The 23,232-nt window shown below is 38.4% G+C and overlaps 1 protein-coding gene across 1 annotated transcript; it reads left to right on the plus strand.

Annotated features, from left to right (window-relative positions):
- Positions 1-280: 280 nt before the first annotated feature.
- Positions 281-22,314, plus strand: ANAPC4 (anaphase promoting complex subunit 4). Its single transcript, XM_065836592.2, has 28 exons — positions 281-514; positions 1,222-1,327; positions 2,411-2,543; positions 3,803-3,877; positions 3,988-4,014; positions 4,108-4,152; positions 4,637-4,721; positions 5,115-5,225; positions 5,787-5,870; positions 6,128-6,214; positions 6,925-6,989; positions 7,084-7,126; positions 7,237-7,313; positions 7,742-7,842; positions 7,919-7,970; positions 8,253-8,308; positions 9,479-9,525; positions 10,252-10,308; positions 10,460-10,516; positions 11,061-11,154; positions 12,810-12,907; positions 13,388-13,449; positions 13,533-13,571; positions 13,659-13,760; positions 14,853-14,930; positions 15,729-15,899; positions 17,106-17,229; positions 17,625-22,314. The coding sequence occupies exons 1-28, from the start codon at positions 407-409 to the stop codon at positions 17,838-17,840; spliced, it is 2,400 nt and encodes a 799-aa protein (XP_065692664.1). The 5' UTR covers positions 281-406; the 3' UTR covers positions 17,841-22,314.
- The last annotated feature ends 918 nt before the right edge of the window (positions 22,315-23,232 follow it).

Raw genomic sequence — 23,232 nt, forward strand, 5'->3', positions numbered from 1 at the left:
TGCGCAGGAGGGGCTGACCCAGCTGTGTTGTGACACCAGGTCCCCGCAGCACCGCTGCAGGCAGCCCGCGCCTTTCCCGGCACCAGCCGCCAGCCCAGGCCCGGCCGCCACCTTTCCCAGCGCCGTGCGCGGGGAGGGCAGGGAGCTGACCCCGCCCGGGGGAGCCGTGACCGGCTGAGGGGCACAGGGCAGGCGGGGCCGTGGCCCGGCCCCCCCGCGCTGCCGCCCCGCTCCGCTCCGAGCCCAATCCGCGCCGCGGCGAGAAGCACCGCCTCCGGAAGCCGGGAGCGGAGGGCGGGAGGCCGGCAGCCGGCGGCGCGGTGGGATCGGTGGAGGCCCGAGGGAGGGAAGGGGTTCGGCAGCCGCTGGTAGAAGCGCTGGCGCCCGGCTGGAACGCCCCGCCGCCATGCCCGCGTTCCGGCAGGTGGGGGAGAAGCAGCTGCCGCAGGAGGTGGTGTTCATGGCCTGGTCCCCCAAGAGGGACCTCATCGCCCTAGCCAACCGGGCGGGGGAGGTGAGTGAGTGCGGGGCGGCCCGGGTGACAGGCGGGGGAGGTGAGTGAGTGCGGGGCGGCCCGGGTGACAGGCGAGGGAGGTGAGTGAGTGCGGGGCGGCCCGGGTGACAGGGCGGGCTCTGAGCGGGAGGCAGGAAAATGCCACCTCTTGTGTGCAGTCGCGGAGGTGCCTTTGCAGTTGTCTGTGGCAGAATTCTTGTAAGCTAAGCCAAGCACATAGGAATAGCATTTTGGTTTTTTTTATTAAGTGTATCAATGCTTACTGCCCTTCCGTTTTTGCTTTCTAATTTCCAGACAAATCACTGATGATACTCTCAGTGCCCGCATCTGGGGGATGTTAAAGCACACGAAATTTACTATTTAAATTAATCTATTTTCAGGTATTTTTGCCTGGAACTGCTGTTTGCGATCATGTGTGTAGATAGGCTTGTGCTCGCAGTCTGTCTCTGCTGGAGAGCTGCGGATAACCCCTGCTGGTTACAGCCTGTGGGCTTATACAAGGCACAGCTTATTTCTGTAGAGTAAACAGCATCCTGCCCTCTAAAGTGACATAGAAGTGAATCACCTACTAGAGGAGCAGGTGATAAATATATAAGATGCAGGAGTTATCACAAATGGTAAAAAAGTGTATCTTGAACTGCTTTACAAACTGCTATCAATGTGAGAATGTGGTTTATTTTTCTGTCTTCAACATGTCTGCTTTGTAGGTTTTACTTCATCGTCTTGCAAACTTTCAACGGGTGTGGAGTTTGCCTCCAAACGAAAATACCGGAAAAGAAGTGACTGCTCTTGCTTGGAGACCAGATGGCAAAAGTAATGTCAAGTATATGAGGTGATGCGGTACAATAAAAATCCCATTGGAAAACAGTGAAAGTTGTGGTGATAATGCCTCTTATTTGTCAAAGAAATTTTAAAGTAAGCTGTGTTTGAAGAGAAGGGTAGCTTAATTTTATGTAGGGTTATTCAAAGCAATGGAGTTAGTTTCACTGTTGAAAGCAATTGCAAGAAAGATTTGCAAGGTGACTTTATGTCGAAAGTACTGCTTTTGAAGGTATAACAAAAATTCCAGTTCCTAAGTGCAATGTTTTTATTTGACAAAATTTATTGTGGGAGTAGAGGCTGGCTGATCAGGGTTGACTGAAGAGCTTAGCTTATTTAGCATAGGCTGAACTTTAGAGACTAAAATGGCTCTAATAATGAAGGAAAAAAAAAAAACCCAACCTATTCCTTATCAGCAGAAATAATGTTGAAATTAGCAGCTTAATAAGCCTAATGTGGAAATTAGTTACTTTTTTTGACTCATTAGAGGCTGGAGAATGGTGACAATCTTCTGCCATGACATGTGGGTAAGAAATACCTACGTATTATGATAGGAGGAGTTTAAGAAAGTTATTTTTAAGCTCATTGCCTGTGATTACAAGGAGGTAAGCAAGGGAACCTTGGCTTGCCCTATGCTTTTATGGTTAATAAAGTTCAGAAGGTGGTGATGGAAAAATTGCTCTGCAAGTCTTAAATTGTATTTTGTTGTAACAAAACCCTAACCTTCCTGGTGTAACTCTTTCTATGTAATTTTGGCCTCAACATTGCAAAAACTGAAATCTCTGCTTTATAAGGGCTGTTGTTGGAAGTGTTAGAAGTGTGTTCAGTTCAATGTGTAAATAAATAATTGTGGGATCATGCCTTTGACTTAAATTTGTCACCTAAAATACGATAGGAGTTCAAACCATAATTTTATTGAGGAGGTTTCATATGATACTTTGGAAGGACTATAAATAGACAAAAAGAAAATTCTATCCAGTAGTTGGCTTTGAAGACACGTTATTTTCTAATTCAGTATAAAGTAACTACAAAGTTTTGCATGTTGGCTGTTCATATGTTTTACTCATCTTTCTCCAGTTTTGGCTTTTGGCCTTAATGATACGAAGCGGATTATTCTATGTGATGTAGAAAAGCCTGAAAGCTTGCACTCGTTCTCCGTGGACTCATCTATTACTTACATGCATTGGATGGAAGTAACTGAGGAAAGCAGGCGAGTCTGAAAAACTCTAGAAGTAAATTATGGGCTATGTAGTGCCACCTTACTAATAATTTATACTTAGGTTGTTAGAAGCAGTCATATAAAATAACATGATATTATGTAGCTATGTCTTTTTGTTACCACTTGGCTAAAATTTTCCATTTAGTTAGAACAGACACTTTTCATACACTTGTTAATGTTCATGTCTTAGACTTGCGGTTCTTTACATTATACAGAAAAATTTCAGCATGGTCTTGAGCACCTACCTCTTAAGAGCTGCTTTATCTAGTGTTAGCTTGTACAACCTGGCTACTGATCCAGTTTACTTCAATATCAATTAATTTATTAAAATCTAATTATAATAATGGTATTACGTTTGTCTATTTTGTTGGTCAGAATAAGTATTATTTTTAAATCATTCTTCACTTGTGCTTTCAAGATCTTTAGTTCGGTGCTTATGTCTTTCATGATGTGCCTTTGGTGTTACGTCCAGGCCCACTGGCAATTCTGTTGCTTCAGGAAGTCAGATTGCCCCTAGCAACCGTGAGCCTGTGGTGTTAGACAGTTCTCAGCAGCACTTGTGAGGTGGGGGACATTGTGGTCCCTATTTCTCTGGTCTTATAAAAAACTCTGTTATGCGCCTTATTGCAGTGCAAGACAATAATATTTAAAAAAAAAAAAAAAAAAAAAAGAAAAGAAAAAGGGAGGTGGTGTCAGCCTGACTTGGGGTTTTCATCCCCACCTCCAAGAAACACCGATCTTAAAACAGCAAGAAGATAAGTGCATCTGAAATCCCTCTAGCATTCTATTCCTGATGCAGATAGACTTATTTCCCCTTACGGGGAATCTCATCCTTCTGGCATGTTTAAGGTGTGGTATTAAGTGTTGCACTTTAGTCTTCCTCTCATTGTAATATGTCTTTATAGTGAAGATTTTTTGAGGTGCGGGTAGGTTGTACTGCAGGGTTGTACAGGGTTTAAACAGAAAGCCTCAGTCAGTTACTGCGTTGCAGATGATAAGGGGTTTGGTGGCAAAGTACTGAGCCAGCAGATACAAACTTTATATTCTCTTTTGGTGGAAATTGAAAAGATTGTCAGTTTTGTTTTATTAGTTTGATGAATTATTAAAAGTCCCATAAGGGATTATCCTCTGATACTTGTAGCTCTTCAGTATATGTGACATATTGAGTATATGCTGTAACTTTGAAGTTAAAAAGAAATTGTCCCCCATTTCTACAGCTTGGGTGGTAAAGACAGTCGTTTCTTTTTCAGTGTTCTCACTTCCTTTTACAATGCTGAGGATGAATCAAATCTCCTTTTGCCTAAATTACCGGCACTACCAAAAAAGTAAGCATTATACTAGTAAGCTTTAGAAGGTACAATTTGTCATTGTTTTGGTTATTTGTCTTTAATGTTCTGCAGATGCTCATTGTTGAGAATAATAATTTTGTTTTCAGTTACAGTACCACAGCAAAAATTTTCAGGTAAGAAATGGTCATCTTATATCCCTCTTTTTATTTTGTTTTCTGGTATTGAGACAAGCTACATAAATCTCAATCATGTGTTTTGTATTTCAGTGAAGAAAAGTCAGATGAGATTATGAAACTTCTGGGTGATGTAAGGTAAATTCCGTATGTGGGGTTTTGTGGCCTTTTTTTTTTAAGCTATAAAATAATGGATAAGTGCGTTTACTTTTAAGTTATTCATAACCTATCTGTAAGGGTCCTGGAGGTAGGATATGGAATGTCTCTTGTTTTCATGTACAAAGATAAAATTCAAAAAATATATTTAAAAAAAGTCTCCACCAGTTTGCACCTTTCTCAGCAACTGTTTTTTGTGCTATATCTTCTTTTCCTTAGAAGGTGATTTCTTGGGGTGAACTTGAAGGCTATGTTGTTTGTGGTAGTTAAGCTCATCCAAGTGAATGTTTTTTTGCTGTTTTTAAATTTCTTGGATCGTAGACAGTAGTACGGTATTTCTTATAGTTCAGTGATTCTTTAGAGGATCTTTAGAAAAAGAATGGAATTCAATTATTAAGAATTATATTTATATGCATTAGAATTTGTTTCAGTGTGCTCATCAACACATATTCTTCTATTTTTATAGGCTTAATGCTCTGGTCCTTGGTGGCAGCTCAGGATTTATTGAGATTTATGCTTATGGAATGTTCAAGATTGCTACAGTAACTGGGGTACATTCCGTTCCTTTCCATGTTTTTTCTTCATAATATACCGTACTACAGCTGAATTGAATTAAAAATACATATGTATGCTTACACATAAGTGAAACTGAGTAACTGCAGTTTAAAGAGTGGAATAGTTCTTTCGCTCCCTTGGGTTGTGTGGTTATTGCTGGAGAGACATTCTTGCTCTGGCGATTTTAACATTTTGTTTCAAATGAAACAAAGTTCAGCACTAATCCACAGTAAAGAGGTTCGTTTTGTTCCTGAACAACAGCTGGATATTCCACTTCATTTTTACATGTTGTTGAATGCAGCCTTCTTTGTATGTGAATGTGTTGGAGCATTAAATACATCTTAGGGGAAATGCAATATTTAATTAACTTTTAAACTGGAATTCTTCAGGTGGCAGGTTCTTGTCGTGGATTGTGTTTGTCTAGTGATTTGAAATCACTATCGGTTATTACAGAGATACGAGACTCTTCAGACAGCAAAGCAGAGATAACATATTTTCAGGCAAGTAAAGTAATTTTAAAATGTTATTTAAAAGTAAAACTGCTTTTTAAATTACTTTCTGGTAGCTTTCTTGCTTTCCCATTATTTGTGTAAGAACCACAGTCTGTTTCCAGCCTTTTTGAAATTCACCCCAATTTAACTTCTGGATTTATGACGTTAACATGCAGTTTCACTGATGAGATTGATGATGATGATCTGAGGCATTCTTTTAAAATATTGCTTTAAATATGACATTCATTTATTCAATTAAAGTTACGCTTATTCAGATTTTCTTTATTCTGAACACAACGGCATAGGAGTGATGCTGTTGATCATGCAGTCTGTCCAGAACAGTCATCCTTAAAACTGTTACTGTTGGAACTCCCAAATGAGGAAATTTATAGATGTATTAAAAACATGTATTGCCCTTTTGAATTACATGTATTACCCTCTTAAAATCAACTTTAAGGAAATGAGAAATTACAGTTTTTCTGTGAGTCCTGCTCATCGGTCTTTTGTGTAGTCTAAAATTTCTTAAAAGACAAATCATCTGTGAACTGTTGCTTGTTTTGTTTGTTACAGCTGGACACTAGTCTATTATCAAGTTACTTACCTGAGGTAACTCGGATGGCCCGGAAGTTTACTCACATTTCAACTCTGTTACAGGTACAGTTGTGTTTTGAAATCTTTAATATTGCAGTTCTTACCAGCTTCAATATTCTTAACACAAGTAAAAATTACGTTTTCTAGTAGGAAGCTTAAGTTGGTTTTAAATCAATGTAGAGCTCTAACTTGGAATTTGATACTGAAGATATTCTAGAAAATTTATTATGTCTCCCCTTTGTATTGTAACATCCAGTTCTTGCATGTGTTTTGAAGGGTGGAAAAAGGGAGTAACGTGAAAGTGTATGTCTGTGTTACAGTATATAAAGTTGTCATTGACGTGCATGTGTGAAGCGTGGGAAGAAATATTGATGCAGATGGACTCACGTCTAACAAAGTTTGTACAGGTACTGCGATCTTAACCATTCTTTTGGAAAAGCTTTTTTTTGCTGTAGTTCTGTTGTTCACGTTAACATGCTGCATATCTTAATGTTGTTTAAGCATAATGCCTCCAGATAACAATCTCTAAGTTCAGAGGCAGCCTGGAACCTATTGTGTGTCAAGTGCTCTGACGCTAAAGATATCTGAGCACAATCAAGCACGACTGTATTGTGATACTTCTATATTTTATTTATTCTAAGTTATTCACAAGTGATCATTTTCAGCTTGCACAGCTATTGATCAGTTGCTTTCTATTTAAGGTTGTGCTTTTTGTACTTCAGTCACTGATAAACTGAATACTGCAAATGTTAAGTAACGGCCCCTCAGCACTTACATCTAGTTCAATAGAGCCTTTATAACAGCCATGATAAGATACTCTTGGATTTCTTTAAATTTTGGGTTCACTGACCGTGACTGGAAGTCAAACTAATAAAATAATTTATTTACTTTTTAAAAATGGATTATTGGTGATGGAAAACTGCTTATAGTTTTTGCTGGGTAATACAACTCAAAATAACTTAAAATACCAGAAAATTTCCAGTGATCACTAGTCTGATTTCAACATTCAAGTATATGGGTGGGTTTTCTGATCTATTTTAATTGAAGTGTTCATAAGATCATTTGGTAACCTGGATTTAATCTCTTATCGATCTATTTCAATCATTTTGACTGACAGGAAAAGAATACAACCACTTCTGTTCAGGATGAGTTTATGCAGCTGTTGTTATGGGGCAAAGCAAGGTAGTTACAGTTGTTTTATCTGAGCATGTATTTGCATTTGATATTGAAATACAAAATTAATGCATATTTGGTTCTCTCCCCCACCCCTTTTCAGTCTGGAACTTCAGGCATTACTAATGAACCAACTGACAGTAAAGGTATATTAATACTTTTTAACATATTAAAATAATCTATTTCAGTATATTTTAATCACTGTTCTGTTAAGTTAATGGAACATCATTATATACTTGTATTTCGTTTGTAACAGGGTTTAAAAAAACTTGGTCAGTCCATAGAGTCTTCCTATTCCAGCATACAGAAGTTGGTCATTAGTCATTTGCAGAGGTAGGTCACAGAATGTCCAATGAATTATAAATAAAATGGCTAAAAGGCAGAATGCTGTATCGGTGGTTCTTTGTACGTAGATGTGCTGGTGCAGAGACCGTGATCATGGCAAAATGTACTCATTTACTTTTGGGTAATGGAGAACTATTGAAGCATTTTGAACAATCTCCGTGACACATCACCTGTATATTATTGTGTGATGTGTTTATAGGATATATGCAAAATATTCACACCAGCTTTGTATGGTGGTTAAAATCATTAGGACAGTATGTGCTTTTCTGTGAAGTGATACTTTAACTCTGATATGCCAGGCCACCTTATAAAGCTCTCCACTTTGCACATTAAATGATAAAAATGTAGCATGCAAGGAAGCAGTGAATATCCAAAGGCTGACTAAACAATTATATTTCTCTGCTCTGCCTTCCTAGTGGCTCTGAGGCACTATTATACCACTTGAGTGAATTGAAAGGAATGGCTTTATGGAAACAAAAATATGAGTCTCTGGGATTAGATGCATCTGGAATTGAAGGTACAGTAGTGTGTGTGCTACTTAACCACTCTGATTTCACTTTTGAAAGCTTAATAATGGCTGGCTCTCTTTGCAGATGCTATTACTGCTGTTGGTTCTTTCATCCTGAAAGCAAATGAGCTACTTCAGTAAGTATAAAGTCCAGAGAATTTTTATAAGATGCCTTTTGAGTCTTGTGTCCTAGGGAGAGCATGTGGCTGGGAACTGAGTAGGTTGGGAGAGCGAGGCTGCTCTGCTGGCAGTGAGCTTTACCTTGTCTCACTGCATCTCATAGACCCAGACCGTTGCACTGGGCATTTTTGAAGAAATTGATAGTGCTTGCAGGCCTTTCTTTAGTGAAGATGGGACTTAAACCTGGAGCAGCTTGTGACATTTAGATCTGGTAATTTATTTTCTTTTTTCTTGCTTAGAGTTATTGACAGTAGTATGAAAAACTTCAAAGCATTTTTTCGATGGCTGTATGTTGGTAAGTGAGATAATGTAGTAAGCATCTGCTATCTGTTTGGTGTTGTAAGCACTGGAAGTGTTGGCAAGTAATTAAGCCAATCTTAGTTGTAATTATTTATTTATTTCTATGTTAGAAAATTTCCAGGCATTTAAAAGGTTACAGTTGATGTTACAAGAATAATTATAATGTTAAACACATAGATCATAAATTTGATAGTTCTCAATTGAACTTTGTGTGTGTACAGTGGGTATTGTGTATACTTATCCTGTAATGTTAATGCAAACTGTTGTCTGCTTCATGAGCAATTTGCTCATCTTGACTTGGATAAATTAAAGGCCTTTATTTAGTTTACACCAAATTTACTTTTTTTTTTCTACACTGTCACTTGCTTCCCTTGTGGAGACCTGGTTAGCTGTAAGGTCACCCACAGATGTAAACAGTCCCTGAATGTCTGGATGCATTTAACAGCCCCCTCCAATTGTAGCTGGTAGCTGCAGGTAAAATGTTAGAGGGATGTGCAGAACACTAGTTTACCCTGCTTGTTTTTATAAAGCAGTTATTAATAGGTTTATAATTTTAATTGGTATTTTTAGAATTACTTTACAAGTAGTCTTACCAGATACTGTACTAGCACCAGAAATGGAGTTTTAGCACTAACTAGCAGGAATATAATAAATTTAATTTTAAAAATTGGAGAAAGCAGAACTGTCAGAGTTCTCTGTCATAACATGAAAACTTGATTTAAATGTTTACTGTGTTTACGTGTGCTGAAACTAAACAGAACTGCTTATCTAAGCATCACTGAACTAAAATAACTTCTGTGCAATTCTCTTAAAATACATTACTCCGGGCATGACAGTATTAGTGTATTTTTTATATATCCATTTTATTGCTCTTAGTATGTACAAGAATAAATTCTTATTAACTCTTTATAATAATCTTATCTCAGTCTTATAGAGGGTATGATGCAATACTGGAAAATATTAAAGATAAAAATTCTTCAGGATTCATATTGTAAGCTAGTGGATGCAGCTGAGGCATAATTTCAGTCTCAATTCATATTCTTCATTCCAGACTCTCTTGCTTCTGACAAATTACTTTCCTGTTTTATTGCGGAGACATCAAAAATTAAGAATATTAGGAAAACGTATTAATATTGATGCAGTAAAAATATAATTTTTCCCTCAGCCATGTTGAGAATGTCAGAAGATCATGTGCTTCCAGAGCTAAACAAGGTAATAGTAACATTTTCTAATAAATGGTGGTATATTCTGTATTCTGCTTGACTTAGAGGGCAAGATTAAAGGTTTATTTTTGTTCCAAAACTTAACGGGTGGTGTCTGTGTCATTTCTGTCAGAAAGTCGATATCTGCAGATACACACTAATATGCTGTCTCGCATCAATTACTTTTTCAGTTTTTTTGTTAATACTACTCTTTTTAGCAAACTGTACGTGAGTGCCAGACCTCTGTGTATAGCAGCTCTTTAGATGCCCTAAATTACTAAGTTAAGAGGAATGGGTTTTTAACATCTTTACCAATGCACCACTAGAGGAGATCATCTGCAGAGGTCCCTTCCAACCCCAGCCAAACCTGCATCAGGTTTACTGACACCATCACGCTGGGTGGACCAGTTCGTATGGTCCAGGGCAGAGGTATCTTCCAGAGGGCAATAGATTAGCTTGGTGGAATGGACAGACGGGGACCTCCTGAAGTTCAACAAGGATGATTATGAGGATCTGTCCTGGGCAGAGTAACCCCCTGCAATGGCCCTGCAGGGCCCCAGCTGCCAGGGAGCAGCTCTGTGAGATGGACTTTGGGGTGCTGGTGGGTGCAGACTGGGCAGGAGCACAACCAGGAGGTCGAGGGAGGTAGTTACAGAACAGGTGTTCTATCCTCATTGAAATGTATTTCTTATCCTTTTCTTTTCTCACTTATTTTCTTTTTTTTTTTTTCTTTTAGATGACTCAAAAAGATATCACGTTTGTTGCTGATTTTCTAACTGAACACTTCAATGAGGTAAGTTATATTAGTTTGCCAAATACAGCATCTGACTGTATTTTTGCTGCCAAGAATTTAATCAGAAAAATCCTGTAATAAAATAGTTCAATCATCTTTTTCTCATTAACTTTGGGTTTAAATAATGGTTTTGTTTCCATTATTTTTTCAGGCACCAGAACTTTACAATCGTAAAGGAAAATACTTCAATGTGGAGAGAGTTGGCCAGGTAAAGAACTAGGGAGTAAGTGGGAAAAGAGTAAATGGCGAAATCCTTAGATGGAGAAGCTTTTAAAGCTGTGCCCACTTTTCTTCTCTGTCCCTTTTGCTCTGTGTTCCACATTCCAGTAATGGTAGATGACAGTATTTTAATTATTTTCCACTATTATTATGAAAAAGAATGTTTGAAAACATAGTTTTTTCTTACAGATGTTGTATCTTTTAAGAAAACGATGGTACTTCTTCACAGCTAGCAACAGTAATGTAAAACTGAAATGTTTTTGTCTTTATGCCATTAATCACTGGATTTCAAAACATTTATGCTCAAACTTGATATAAAGATCAGTTTCTTACGGAAATATCACTATGTGATCTTAGACAGTAGTTGATTTTTCTTATTGTTTCAAGAAGGGGTAGAATATTTAGTTTTAAGAGTAGGGCATGTTAAATCAAGAAGAAATGTTTAACAGACTCGTAAGGGGCAGTATTGGAGGTCAGTTCTAATGTCCCTTATTCTTAAAGTGCAGTCTTACAAATATCTGTTTATTTTCTAGTACTTGAAAGATGAAGATGATGACCTTGTATCACCACCTAATACAGAGGGAAACCAGTGGTTTAACTTTCTTAAAAATAGTACTCATCTTAAAGGTAACGTGTGCTTCAGTAAAAAGTAAAAGTGGACTAAAGATATACATAGACCGTAACAAATGTAGAAGAGTAATCTGTGGTTTTTTCCTGCTTATTTGTTATTTTCATAGTGTTAGTCATGGGTCTCCATCTGAGTAGAATAAAATAAATCGGCCTTGTTATTTTTCACAGTTTTTATGTAACTGCTTACCCAATCAGCTACCATTTTCTGGGTATTAGGAGTTTCCTACCTTTTAGGTACCAGTCTCAGAAGTGTTGGCTTGGAAGAAATCCCAGGATACATATGTTTTAGGAGTTCTTAATTCCAGTTGGAGGAAGTAATGTTTACACTTAGGTCATACCTAGGGGAAATGTCCTAACTTGTTCTCTTTGACTGTAGTCTGAGACTATTTTGTTAATTAGTGGTGAAAAAGAAGAAAGATATTCTAACAAGGTGATAGTGAAAATGATTCTTGTTTAACATTAGGGATCGTAGGCTGTAAAACTGCCACAGCGTAAGCTGTCTGTAATAGGATTTACTATGTAGGCTGCCTTTTTCTGCTTATTTAATTCAATAAAAAGGGGTGAAATTGAAACATTTTTGTTTGTCAAAGTCGTATTTAGAAAATGTATTTTTAAACATACTACAAAAATATTTTTGATACTCTAAATGTGTAGACTAGACTGGTCATTTCTGTTACTACCCAAGATTTGTGATTGTAGACATGGATTGTAACTGGTTTTGTTGGTATTAATTGGGCAAATATTTAGATGTTTGTCTCACTCTTAGAACTATGAGGTTTATAGGGCAAGCAATGCTTCTGACATTGACGCTTTCTACTCTTTGGTGTTTTATATTGCTTTGTTGGTTGGTTAATATCAGTTTTCTGGCTAAACATTGGAAAAGAAACAGGTTATGTACTTAAAATAAGTAGCAAGATTTATCTCCGAGCCTAAATGAAGTCCTATTGAAGCCAAATCATAGCTACTACAAAAGTATGTAAATTGTTGCAAAGATATTAAACAAGATATTTTATGACACCTATGTTTGTAGCTCTTGGGTAAATGCAATTCTGTCTTTTTGCAGTTTTGAATGAACTGTGAAGAAAAGCTGAAGGGGCAGGCAGACCTCCATTTCTCATTCATTTATCTCGTTTTGTATTGTAATGCAGTTAGTTGCTTGACTTAGAATTTATAATCAGGGAATAATTTAGTCAGTCACCTAATCCAAGCAAAGCAGGGCTAATTTTGAAGCCAGGCTGGGTTGCTCAAGGCTTTGTGCAGTCGAGTCCTCTACGCCTGCAATGGTAGAGACCCTGCAGCCCCTCTGGGCACCCTGATGCAGTGACTAACCAGCCCTTTTTTCTTTATATTTGATTGGGATTTCCCTTGCTGGAGTTTGTGACTCTTACATCTTCTCCTCTCTCTGTGTGCGGCTTTGAAGATGATGTTTTCCTTAGGCAGATGAAGAAACCAACAGGTTCCTCCTTGTTAGCCCTTGCTTCTCTAAGCTGAATGAACCCAACACCCTCAGCTTCTCATAAAGATGTGCTCTTGCCCTGTGATCATTCTACTGACCCTCCACTGGCCCCATTCCAAGTTGTCACTGTAATAGCAGTGTAGTATACTTTAAAGAGATACAAGCATTTTTAAAATTTAACTTCATTTGTTTACAGAAAGTCCACTTCTGTTTCCCTACTATCCTGAGAAGTCACTGCATTTCGTCAAAAGGCAAATGGAAGGGGTCATTGATAAGTGTTTACAAAAGCCAGCAGTAAGTTCCATTATGTAAATGGTAACTTTCTTTTAGGGGTAGCAGCCAACTGGAAATAGTAGTCATGCTTAGTAAGGCCTGAAGTCTTAATCTTTTGCCTTTGAGTGCCCACAACTTAGGTGGCAGCAGGTAGCGAAGCTTCCCCAGTGCCAAGATGTCTCAAGTCTTTGAGCATAATGGGGGATTTTTTTGTTTTGTGTCTTCTGTTCCCACATTATTGGGATGTATTTTTAAGATTAATTAGCTGGATGTACTAGATACCTGTGTTAGTCAGCAATATGTTAGTGTATACATAAAGGAGAAACATGAAACAAGCGTATCAAGTGACACTAGTGTTTGCATGAGGGATGTTTATTCCAGCAGAAACATTGGTGGATTTTTCTTTTAGATGTACTCAGGTGTATTTGTTTGGTTGGTTTTTGTCTTAAAAAGCTGTATAATATTGAATAACTTTCTGCATTTTTTTATTATATTTGTAAGGATGTAATTGGAAAGTCAGTGCATCAAGCAGTCTGCATGTCTCTTTACAAAACTTCTCAAAGGTATTTCTTTACATTATTTCTAAAGCTCAGTTGTACAAAATTTCAGTAGCGTTTTATAAACTGGCATGTTTTTTCCTTTTCAGTGAAGATTCCATACCTCAATTATTTAAACTACCATTTCTGTAAGTATACTGCTATTTCTTGTTCTGTGTTACTTACCAGTTATTAAAATATGACCTAATGTTTTATTTCCTTCTCCCACATTGCAGGTGGAATGACAAAACATCCAATATACATTATGTTCTCTTCACCATATTAGAAAATTCTATTTCTAAAATATACATTCTGAGGAGACATACTGATACTTCCAGGTAAGACAGAAAGAGAGAAGTGATTCTTGAGCTTCGGCACATGCATAGAGAGACAATTACAATTTTAATCTTTTTGTAAAAGGAAGGAATGAGCAGCATGAATACAAGCTTTTTCTGGATACTAGAGAAAATTAGGAGGACATTAGAAAGCATGGCAAGAAATCGCAACAGGAGTTTGTGTTCATTCAGAAATTGAGTCACAGACCCATGATGATTTTAGGCTTAGAAAAAAAAAATCAGGCTCCCTTAATTTTGCTCCTCCCAGAATTACTTGTTTGTGTAAACTTGTGAAAAATTACAGGGAATCATGCTAGCAGCATTGCTTTGTCTTACTGTAAATATTCATGGTTAACCCCTTGCAGCCTGTAACTTAATACTCTAAGGAAAAATGAGAGGTGGACTCAGGTGCAACAAACAGACTACACCTCTTTAGGATGTAGTTTTTTGTACCTTCAGGAGTTTCTGTGTCCAAGATGCAGTTTGTCACTGCCTGGTTGTGCTGATGCAGCTATTAGGATGCATTCTGTCAGTGGGAGCACTGAAATGCCCTGGGTTTAGAAAACACCAAAACCTCGTCCCCTCTGTAAAATACTGATTTTTATAATCTGTGTAAATTAATTTGAGGAGATAAGGAACTGTGATAGGGGTGGAAATTTTTAAAGCAGTTTTACTGCTGAAGAAAACAGACAGTGAATCCATCTTTTGTGTTTCCAGTTGAGAGCTGCTGATGACAAAATTACAGCCTTGTGGTGTATTTTCCATCCTATTTCCTCCCACATTGATACGTAGATTTGAGTAGCAAGTAATGTGATGGACCTGAGACTAGGACAATTGAATTCAGCAAAGAAGAACTGCATCCCATAAGCCAGATCCAGTTTCCCGTTTGATTCCAGTAGTCATGTTTTGCTGAGGGACAGAAGAAATCGAAAGGTTCCCATCCACCAGTTACATCACTTTGGGATGTAGCTGTGTATTGTCTTAAGCTTAGACAGGCTTACACCATCTCTCACCGCAGTTGCTGTTGGAGATTTTGGATTCTCTGTGAATGGAAAAGAAATTAGTCACTGAGCTAATAAACACTTGTTCTTCTAGGTCTGTCAGTAATGGAATTCTTGCAGTAGATTTTGGAAACTTCTTGAACAACAGTATAAATGAGAGCTCAGACTCCAGGTCAGTATATTTGATTTTTCTTCTAGAATTGCAGGTTGCTAAACTGAGGACCATGTTTTCTAGAGTTTATTTTACATTAAGATAACTTCTCGGGTATTATAGTTTGGCTTTTATCCTACAAGTTATTACTGCAGTCACTGGACCAGCTTGTAGTCCCTGGGTGAGTCAGGCTGTAAGAAATGGTACAGGTGAATGAAGATGCAGGACTGTGGGAGTCTTACTTTGCACTTCATCTCAAGGTCAAGTAAATTTTAGTTTTCTAGATGAAAACTAGAGCTGTAGCACATGTTCAAGAAATGAAGCTACCTGGAAACAGCTCTTGCTTGTATCTGTAATGTTCTTTAAGATGGAGTGAGACTTGATACACCTGAATGAAGGCATCTTAGAAGGTGTGGCAGACTAAGCTCATCCTTTTCATGTAGAAAGGCCAATGGGGTTGCCCTCATTACCTTCAGTTGTGTTTCTAAGTTTTCTTTGGTGTTTGTGTGTTTACTGTTTTCTTTCATTTCACTTGAAAAGAGAAAAAAAAAATCCTTTTGTTTTTTTTAAATGTGTGTATGGTTTGCTTTTTTTCTTTTGCCCTTAAGAATAATTTTTCCTGCATGATACAGGAGGCTGCTGTGGTTATGGCTGTCTTTCAGTGTCTTAGCTGCATGGTTGACTTTTTTTTTATCATTTACAGTAAAACTCACTGTTAACTACCGAATAGTTTTTAATATGAATGCTACACAATGTGAAAATATTTTAGTTCTATATTCATTTTTATTCCTTGATGTTTTCTAAATTGTTTTCTTATAGGTGCTACAGTTGTTTAGATGCACACTTCTATGATGATGAAACTGTAACTGTAGTCCTGAAGGAGAGTGTGGAACAAGAGGGGAAGGAGAGAGTCTTGGCTCAGCTGCCTTTATCTTCAGTGTACACAGATGAGGACCAAGACAGGGAATTTATCTGGGATTCTACTAAAAGGTACAGAAAAACTTTGAGCAAGTCTGAGAATGCAGAACCGAAAGGCAGATTAAGCAAATGTTCTAATTGTGTACAGTTACTCATGCTTTGTGTGCGTAAATATTTTAAAGACGAAAACTCTTTATGTGCCAGGAAGAGTGGGGTAAGGAGATGGAAGCTTCCTGAACAGTTTGTTTAGTGTGTTTTTGAGGGCAGGGTCAGGGTTGCATTTGCTTTTTTTGAGACTGAATACTGCTTGTGTACATGGCTCTCATGAAATGGGAGGACCAATTGAAGACATCCTGTAGAATCAGAAATCTTTTCTTCAGAGAATGCTAACTTTGCTGCTCAGAATAGTTGAATTTAGGATGCTTTCAGCATATTTTTTCATATACCTCTATCTTGTAATAAGGATACATAGATATTTCTTCATTTTTACCCTGGCAATCACACTTAGAACTATTGTCAGGTTAGCCTTGAAACATCAGAATTGATGCCTCTCTGTGTTGGCACAGAGAGAGGAGAGCATCGGGGGAAGTGAACGCACACACACAAATTGCCAGTGTCGTTCAGGCAGTGAATCTAATCTTTTAGTTGTTGTGCCTCACCTGCTTTTTCTTTTTTCTCCCTGTGCCTTTCTAGTGGATTGCCTAAGATACATTTTTACCTCAAAATAAAGAGCCATACCGAACAGCAATTTTTTTTTTGTGCCATAAAGAGATTGTGTCTTGAAGAAGGAACAGTTAAAGTTCAGACTAATCCTGGGCACTGTAATAGTCTGGGAGTTCCTTCGTAGAATCCCTGTGAGTGGGAGTGAACTCGAGTGATACATCTTCGAAAGGTCGTGGAGGCCAAACGTCTATGTAAGTGGAGGCATCACCTCCAGAACTTTGTTCAGAAACTCCTCTTGTTGCAGAGGAGAGGTTTGAAGGATGGCCATCCTCATCCTCCTGCTGTAGCTGTTACTTGGGGAAAGATCAGGCTTTACAACCTCCTTCTCACCTGCTGTGATATGTTACCTCAGTTGAAACATGCTGTGTCTCCGCAGTTGGATCCCCCACTCTAGAGTATCTGCAGCGATGTTATGATGGTTTCAAATACTTGTCTGCTTGTTGCATATCATATAATAAAACTTAGACATAAAAAACTGGACTGACTGAGGTTTTTCTTAGTACTGGAATTATTTCTTATGTACTAACTTTGTGCTTTTCTTCTTGCCATTTGCAGGCTGGACGAGCAAAGTGATGAGATACCCACACGTACTGTTTTCTTGGAGAATCAGTGGAGAGTGCTGGAGAATATGAAAGCTCAGTATGTTTCTGTAAATGGCATTAGAAAAGTTTCCTGTGTGGTAAGTACAGTGTCTGTGAACAAGCCTGTAAACTACTAAAGAGAACACGGTATGACTGGTGAGAGTGATAACCCATTTCCGCTAATTTAGTGAGATTTATCAAAACTTTTTTTTTTTTTAACAAATATATTGTTGTCTCAAAATCTGTTATAAGTGTGTCAGGATACAGTCATAACTCTCTCAAAACACAACATCGAAAAACTTTAACAGAAGTTAATAGATCTTGCTTTACTTTTCAGCCTGCAGAGCAATTAAAAAGTTGCTAATATCCTTGAGAGCTCAATTTCAAAGATAAAGGCTATTTTCAGAGCTGTTAGCTAACATTTACAATTATATTGGTGCTTTTATTTATTTATTCATTAATAATGTTTCCATGTCTCTTACTGTCTCCATAGCTAAGTTCCAATCTCCGTCATGTGAGGGTGTTTGAGATGGATGTAGAGGATGATGGGGAAGTTGAGGAAGAAGAGGAAGAAGAAGCAACTCAGATTGCAGCTGGGGAACCTGATGAGCAAAATCAGTCCGCCGACAACCAGGACAATGTGTGTGGTGCATCTGCTGAAGAACTGCTTGATGAAACTGAAGAACAGGAATCGAGTCTGGATCCTTGACACAGGCTTTTATGCTGGTAAAGGAATAAGACTATCATCTAACTTCAGGCTGCTGAGATGATGTATCCTGTACCTACTCAGGCAGCTGTAGTAGGGTGTTGTGTGTCAAAATTCTGTATTGCTTCTCAGCAAAGACTGTATGTGTTCTAGATCACGTTTATCTGACCCTTTTTTGTCTGGCACATGGTTTGGTATGAACTGCACTTCCTTGAGAGCTTTTCCATTTGCATTTTTTAATAGGCGAGGAGAAGAAGAAATACCAACTGATGTTTTGTAGTTGACCTGTTCAGTCTTGAATGCTGTTATTAAGATAAAATGAACTTGTATGTGAAAACAAAAAAACTCAGGACTGAATTCTTTTCTTCTCAGATTTCATGTTCTACTAATGGGTACAGAAGCTTCCTGCAGAGTTGAAATGTCAGTGTGTATGACCAACAACAAGCTTGCAGATCAGCATAAGACTGGTTAAACAACAGAACTGAGCAGCTGTTACTTGAATACATGCTTTTAAAAAGTCTGACATCTATCCTCAGTAATACATTATTTCCATCTGCGCAGTTCTTTAGTCCCCAGTGCAACATTTGTGTATGTGTTTTGTCAAATGTTTCCATGGCTCAGCCTGCCTAGTTTCTGTGAGATTGTTCCTGAAGGTCTGTCTTCTCCATCTGGTATTTTTGTAATGAAAAGTTACAACAGAGAGTATATTTTTTTTATTCTGATGTCATATTGTATGTCGTGCATAGGCTTCAGCATAATCATGTTCCTTGCTAATTCATATATTGCTGTAGGAATGGTGTAGTGCTAGAAGCTAGAAAAAGTGTTTTAGAAATGTAAAATGTTCTTCCCTACTAGCTTAAAACAGCTTTCTCAATGAACAATGCTGCTAATGCATGATCTTCTTTCAGAACAGTGAGGGTACCTTGTATCGTGATGAGGATCAGGTCTTATGCATGTGATCCATTCTGTGCTTCAAAGCTAAATATATCTGAAGTTGCTATTTGGCATTGCAAAAATCAGAAGCTAGGCTTTTTCTCTTGTTTTGAAATACACCATTTTTAAGTAGCAGGTTTTTAAACTGGAGTTTTTAAACTGAAGTTTTTGGACTGTTCGGGGATGGTGGTTGTAAACAAGGCTGTTCGGCTCTGAGAGAGACTTCTTACTTTTTCCCTTCCTTACCAAGCTCCTTGAAAGCTGCTTGCTGTTTAGCGTTCTCATCTAACACTCATGGTTGAAGGCGCAGTGAAGCTGTAGGACAGGAGCGGCAGAAATGCCCATTCAAAAGCATTGTGGATTTTCTATGTAGAGTAAGTTTCTCTTCATGAGAAATTACTGCTGCAGCAGAACCCATTCAGCTTAAGCCTGGCCTTGTGTTCTTCCAGGAAACTTTTGCTTCTGATCTGAATTAAAGAATTGTCACACCAGAGTGCTTAGAAACAATTATTTTGCTGTGCTTTCTGCTAAGTAGTTTTAGTCTGTGGGCATATGGAAATCTGATCTATGCTGCCCATAATTGTTTCTAAATGTGTGCTAAGAGCAGGTGTGTCCCGTGCCACAGGGGCAAGGCCTTCAGAAATCTCCCTGAGGTTTTCTTGGATGTACGTGAGTCAATGGGAGTTTTGCTTCTGTCTTGGATAAGTGCATGTGCACTTTCTACATTTCACAGTGAAATAGTATGAATGCACCAGTTTAGGTCAGTGCTTCTGAATGCATTGCTGATTTCCCCTATCAAACTTATTTTTATTTTGGTACCAGATTTCTGTAATAATAAAGGTGTCAGTAATGCGCTTATGCATCCATTTTCAAAAGGGTAATAGGAAATACTTGATTTAGAAGTTTTTCAGGATTTTGGTTCTCTGTGGATCTGATGATCTCACTTGCCACTTTGATCTCTTCTTCATCATCCTTTTTTAATGCTAACTGCAAGCTCATTCAGCCTTTTTCTGCTACGAGTTCTCATTCTTGATAGTTTTGAAGTCAAAAGAACCTTTTATATTCTCAGTAAGTGTACACACAACCCACTCTTTGTAATAATAATCGTTAGGTCTCTAAGAATCATTTGCTGCTGCAGCTTTTTTAATGTCTACCTGTTTTGTATGTGGCATTTCTAGTTTTTTAAAGATCTTGGGCAGCTTTTTTTATTTCCTGCTGTTTGCCTTGTGTAATGCTTTATCTAGCCCTTTCGTCCATGTGTTTTCTGCCTGATCTTCATGACTTGAAGACTCGCCACGTGGCTGAGTTTTTACTTCAGTCTCTCAGCAGCTGGTGCTGTTCTGCCTCACAGCCTGGCCGGGCCCCGGGACCGTTTCCTCACATTTAGGTGTATTTCATTGCACACTCGCACCTGCCTTCACAAATGACCTCTCCAGCTGCTCAAAAAGGCAGGAGATTGATGGAGAGAAATAATGAACAAAAGCTTGCTTTAGTTAACTGTTTCTTTTTGTAGAGGGGAGAAGGGATGTGTATTTTTGTAACAATACCTACGGCTTGTCTTAATGCTGCTTGGCTTTGAAAAACCTACTTGAAAAGCTTTAAGGCTACATGTGAACCTTGTGAGAATGGGAAAGCCATCTACGTAAGTGCTTAAGTTCTTTAGTAAGTTTCTGTGGCCTGTGTTAATACCTGTTGTAAAAATTGGCTCATGTGTCTTGTTACATACTGCAGTAATATCCGAGAAGAATTCTCTTGCTACCTTAAACTAGCTGTGGCTCTTTGAGTTGTGACTCTGATTTCTTGCTTCACAAGCTGGTTTAGCAGAAGAGTTGGCTGAGCTTGTGCCATGGGGCAATGGTAGCAATCTAAGAAGGACATTTTGGACAGGGGTAGGAAGATTTCACCATAGATCACTTTATAATAAGCAGTAAGAAGAATGCATATGAATGAGGAGAGAGGATGAAAGGAATTGCCACAGGGTGAGTTTCAAGGACGGAAAAGCAAAATGACATAGAGATCTCTATGGAGAATGTCAATGTGGAAGAACTCTAAGAAAAAAAAGATACCACCTTTGTAAGTGGAAGAAATGCCACTTGTAGGTGATCAAATGTATTTAACTACACCTCTAGTTTAAGTAATAGAGCTCCTAGCAAGTCAGTCTGGAGACCATTGGTGCCAGCAAAGTCCGAGGTTGAAGTTATAATGTGATACAGAAGTAGTGTGGGTGTTGCCACATTCTTCCCCCAGGGGCTATTACACCGCTACTGCTCCTGGATGGCAGTTTTACAGCTCTGCTGGCAGCTCTGTGCTAATTAGGTAGTTACACCTGCTACTGTGAATCAGAAGACCTTGAGTGGTTTTATGCAGTTCTCATACTTAACCTAGATGATAAAATAAAGAGTCCTACCAAGTTTAGTTCTTACAGTTCTCACCAGGAGTGCTACCTCCTAGAGTGAGCCTATTCTTACGAAGAAAAAAAGAAAAGAACCACTTAGGGCCTATATAAGGAAATAAACGACTCTGATTTCAAATCCATTCTCTTCCTGTCATACAGAAGAAATTCAGTCCCATCTCAGTAGAGCTGTTGCTTATTGGATCTGGTGTTGGAGTTCTCTTAGCATATAATTGAGTCTGTTCTGCTTTGAACACACCAATTCTTTATTTCCTTGACTGAAAAATGTTTGATTCTACAATCTGGAGATCAGGGTACATGCTAGCTGCCTGAGAAAGTCAGGTTCAAGGCCTTCCCAAGTTACTTGAAAATAGTATTTGAATAAAACCCTCTTTTTCTCACCCTAGTGGTTCTTTTACAGATTTAGAGCTGCAATCGTTTTTCCATGTACTTTTTTTTTTAAATTACTTATTAAAGTCTTCAGAGATTGATTTTGCTTCCTGTAAATCTCAAGAAAATTCTCATGTTAATTCTGTAATAAAGATTAAGACTTTCCCTCAGGTGCACTGGAAATCATCTCTTTAACAGCCACTACAGATGAGACCTGCAGGGGCAAAGGTAAGGAATTTGTTCATCTGGTCATGTATTTATTTTACTACATTTTCCTGGGAATAGCACAAAGACCAGTGCTTTCAAATGTTGCGGTAATCTGAAGAACAATAAACTTTATCTTTCCATATGTTGAATTAACCCTGTTGCCTTCGTAGTGGAATCCTACTAGACTAGAAGCAGACAGGCAATGCTTTTTGCTTTCTCTTCTAGAAAAGTGTGGTGTTCGTGAAGTTCCCCTCTCGCACAGCTAATCTGTACTAGACTTAATGTTCCAGCTACTTTGGTGATGTTCAGAACATTGAAATGCAGAAAGAGGATGGAAGGTATCAGTGGGCACTTTGGTTTCCAAATACTGTGTATTAATTTTGAGGTGATGTTACTTTGATAAGTTGCGTGAAAAAGAACATAATATCCACTCTAATTTCTAGTTATTATATTTTTTTAAAGTATTATTAAGGCAGGAAGATGAGCTAGTGAGTAAAGCAGATCAGTGTTCTGGATTTTTTTGTGGCACCTAGAAATAAACGTCTTCTAAATTAATTAACTTTCTAGAACTTTTTCAATGTATAGTAATCGCTTGAGAGATAACATGGAGTGCATATGGTCTTATTAGGAGACTATCAAATAAACTAATATCAGAAGACAACCTGTTTATAACCTGTGGCCAAATTCTGGTTAGTTTACTTCTTGCCTTACAATATTGTGCAGTTCTGCTGTGTGCTGGAACAGTTTCTCTGATTTGTTTTGCACAGGGTTGTAATTTCTGTATTTTTTTTCTGTAGTCGGTGATCGCTGAAATTTTGGAGAATTGTAATAGACACATTAAGACCAGTATGAATGGGGCTGTCTGAGCGGGGAGGTACCAGAAGGAACTGCAGCAGCAGAAGGGCTATAAGAATGGCATGTGCTCAAGTCACTTAGATTAGCAGGTCATTAAAATCCCAGCGTGTGTCTACGTGCAAGTGGTCAGGAGGCAAAGGACCTGGGCAAACCAGCAAATCCTGATGTCTCTTGAGGCAGGACAAGATGGACAAGATTGGCTGTTCCCCAAGGGTACAAAAAGGCCTATCCAAAACCAGCCTAAGAAGAGCCCAAAGTGGCAAGAACTCAGCAGCTGGTGTCCCTTTTTCTCTGCATTGTCACAAGGAGTCCTAGACAGACCTCTTGGATTTGGGAGACTTGGCACCTGAATTTTGCACAAACTACTTGGACACAAACATCCTTGTGCTTGTGAGTATGTGGGTATGAGGGTGTGAGTGAATAAAATCAGTTTTGTTTTAAAATTAAATCGGCTTCCTTTCTTATACTGCCTGGCTTTATGATTTGCTGCGCGTCTGCTGCTGCGGTGTTGATTATGTAAGAAATAATGGCAAAGGGGATGGATGGATGGATGGATGGATGGATGGATGGATGGATGGATGGATGTAGACAGGTGTTCTTTAAAGACTTAAAGGGTGG

This window comes from Patagioenas fasciata, chromosome 4, assembly GCF_037038585.1.
Source record: "Patagioenas fasciata isolate bPatFas1 chromosome 4, bPatFas1.hap1, whole genome shotgun sequence".
Classification (NCBI taxonomy): domain Eukaryota; kingdom Metazoa; phylum Chordata; class Aves; order Columbiformes; family Columbidae; genus Patagioenas; species Patagioenas fasciata.

What these genes read in the sequence shown, in the direction of transcription:
- ANAPC4 (XM_065836592.2), top strand. Translation starts at nt 407, where the DNA reads ATGCCCGCGTTCCGGCAGGTGGGGGAGAAGCAGCTGCCGCAGGAGGTG. An exon ending in TTGGAGACCAGATGGCAAAA is followed by an intron (nt 1,328 to 2,410) that starts GTAATGTCAAGT and finishes ATCTTTCTCCAG; the next exon opens with TTTTGGCTTTTGGCCTTAAT. An exon ending in CTTTACAAAACTTCTCAAAG is followed by an intron (nt 13,450 to 13,532) that starts GTATTTCTTTAC and finishes TTTCCTTTTCAG; the next exon opens with TGAAGATTCCATACCTCAAT.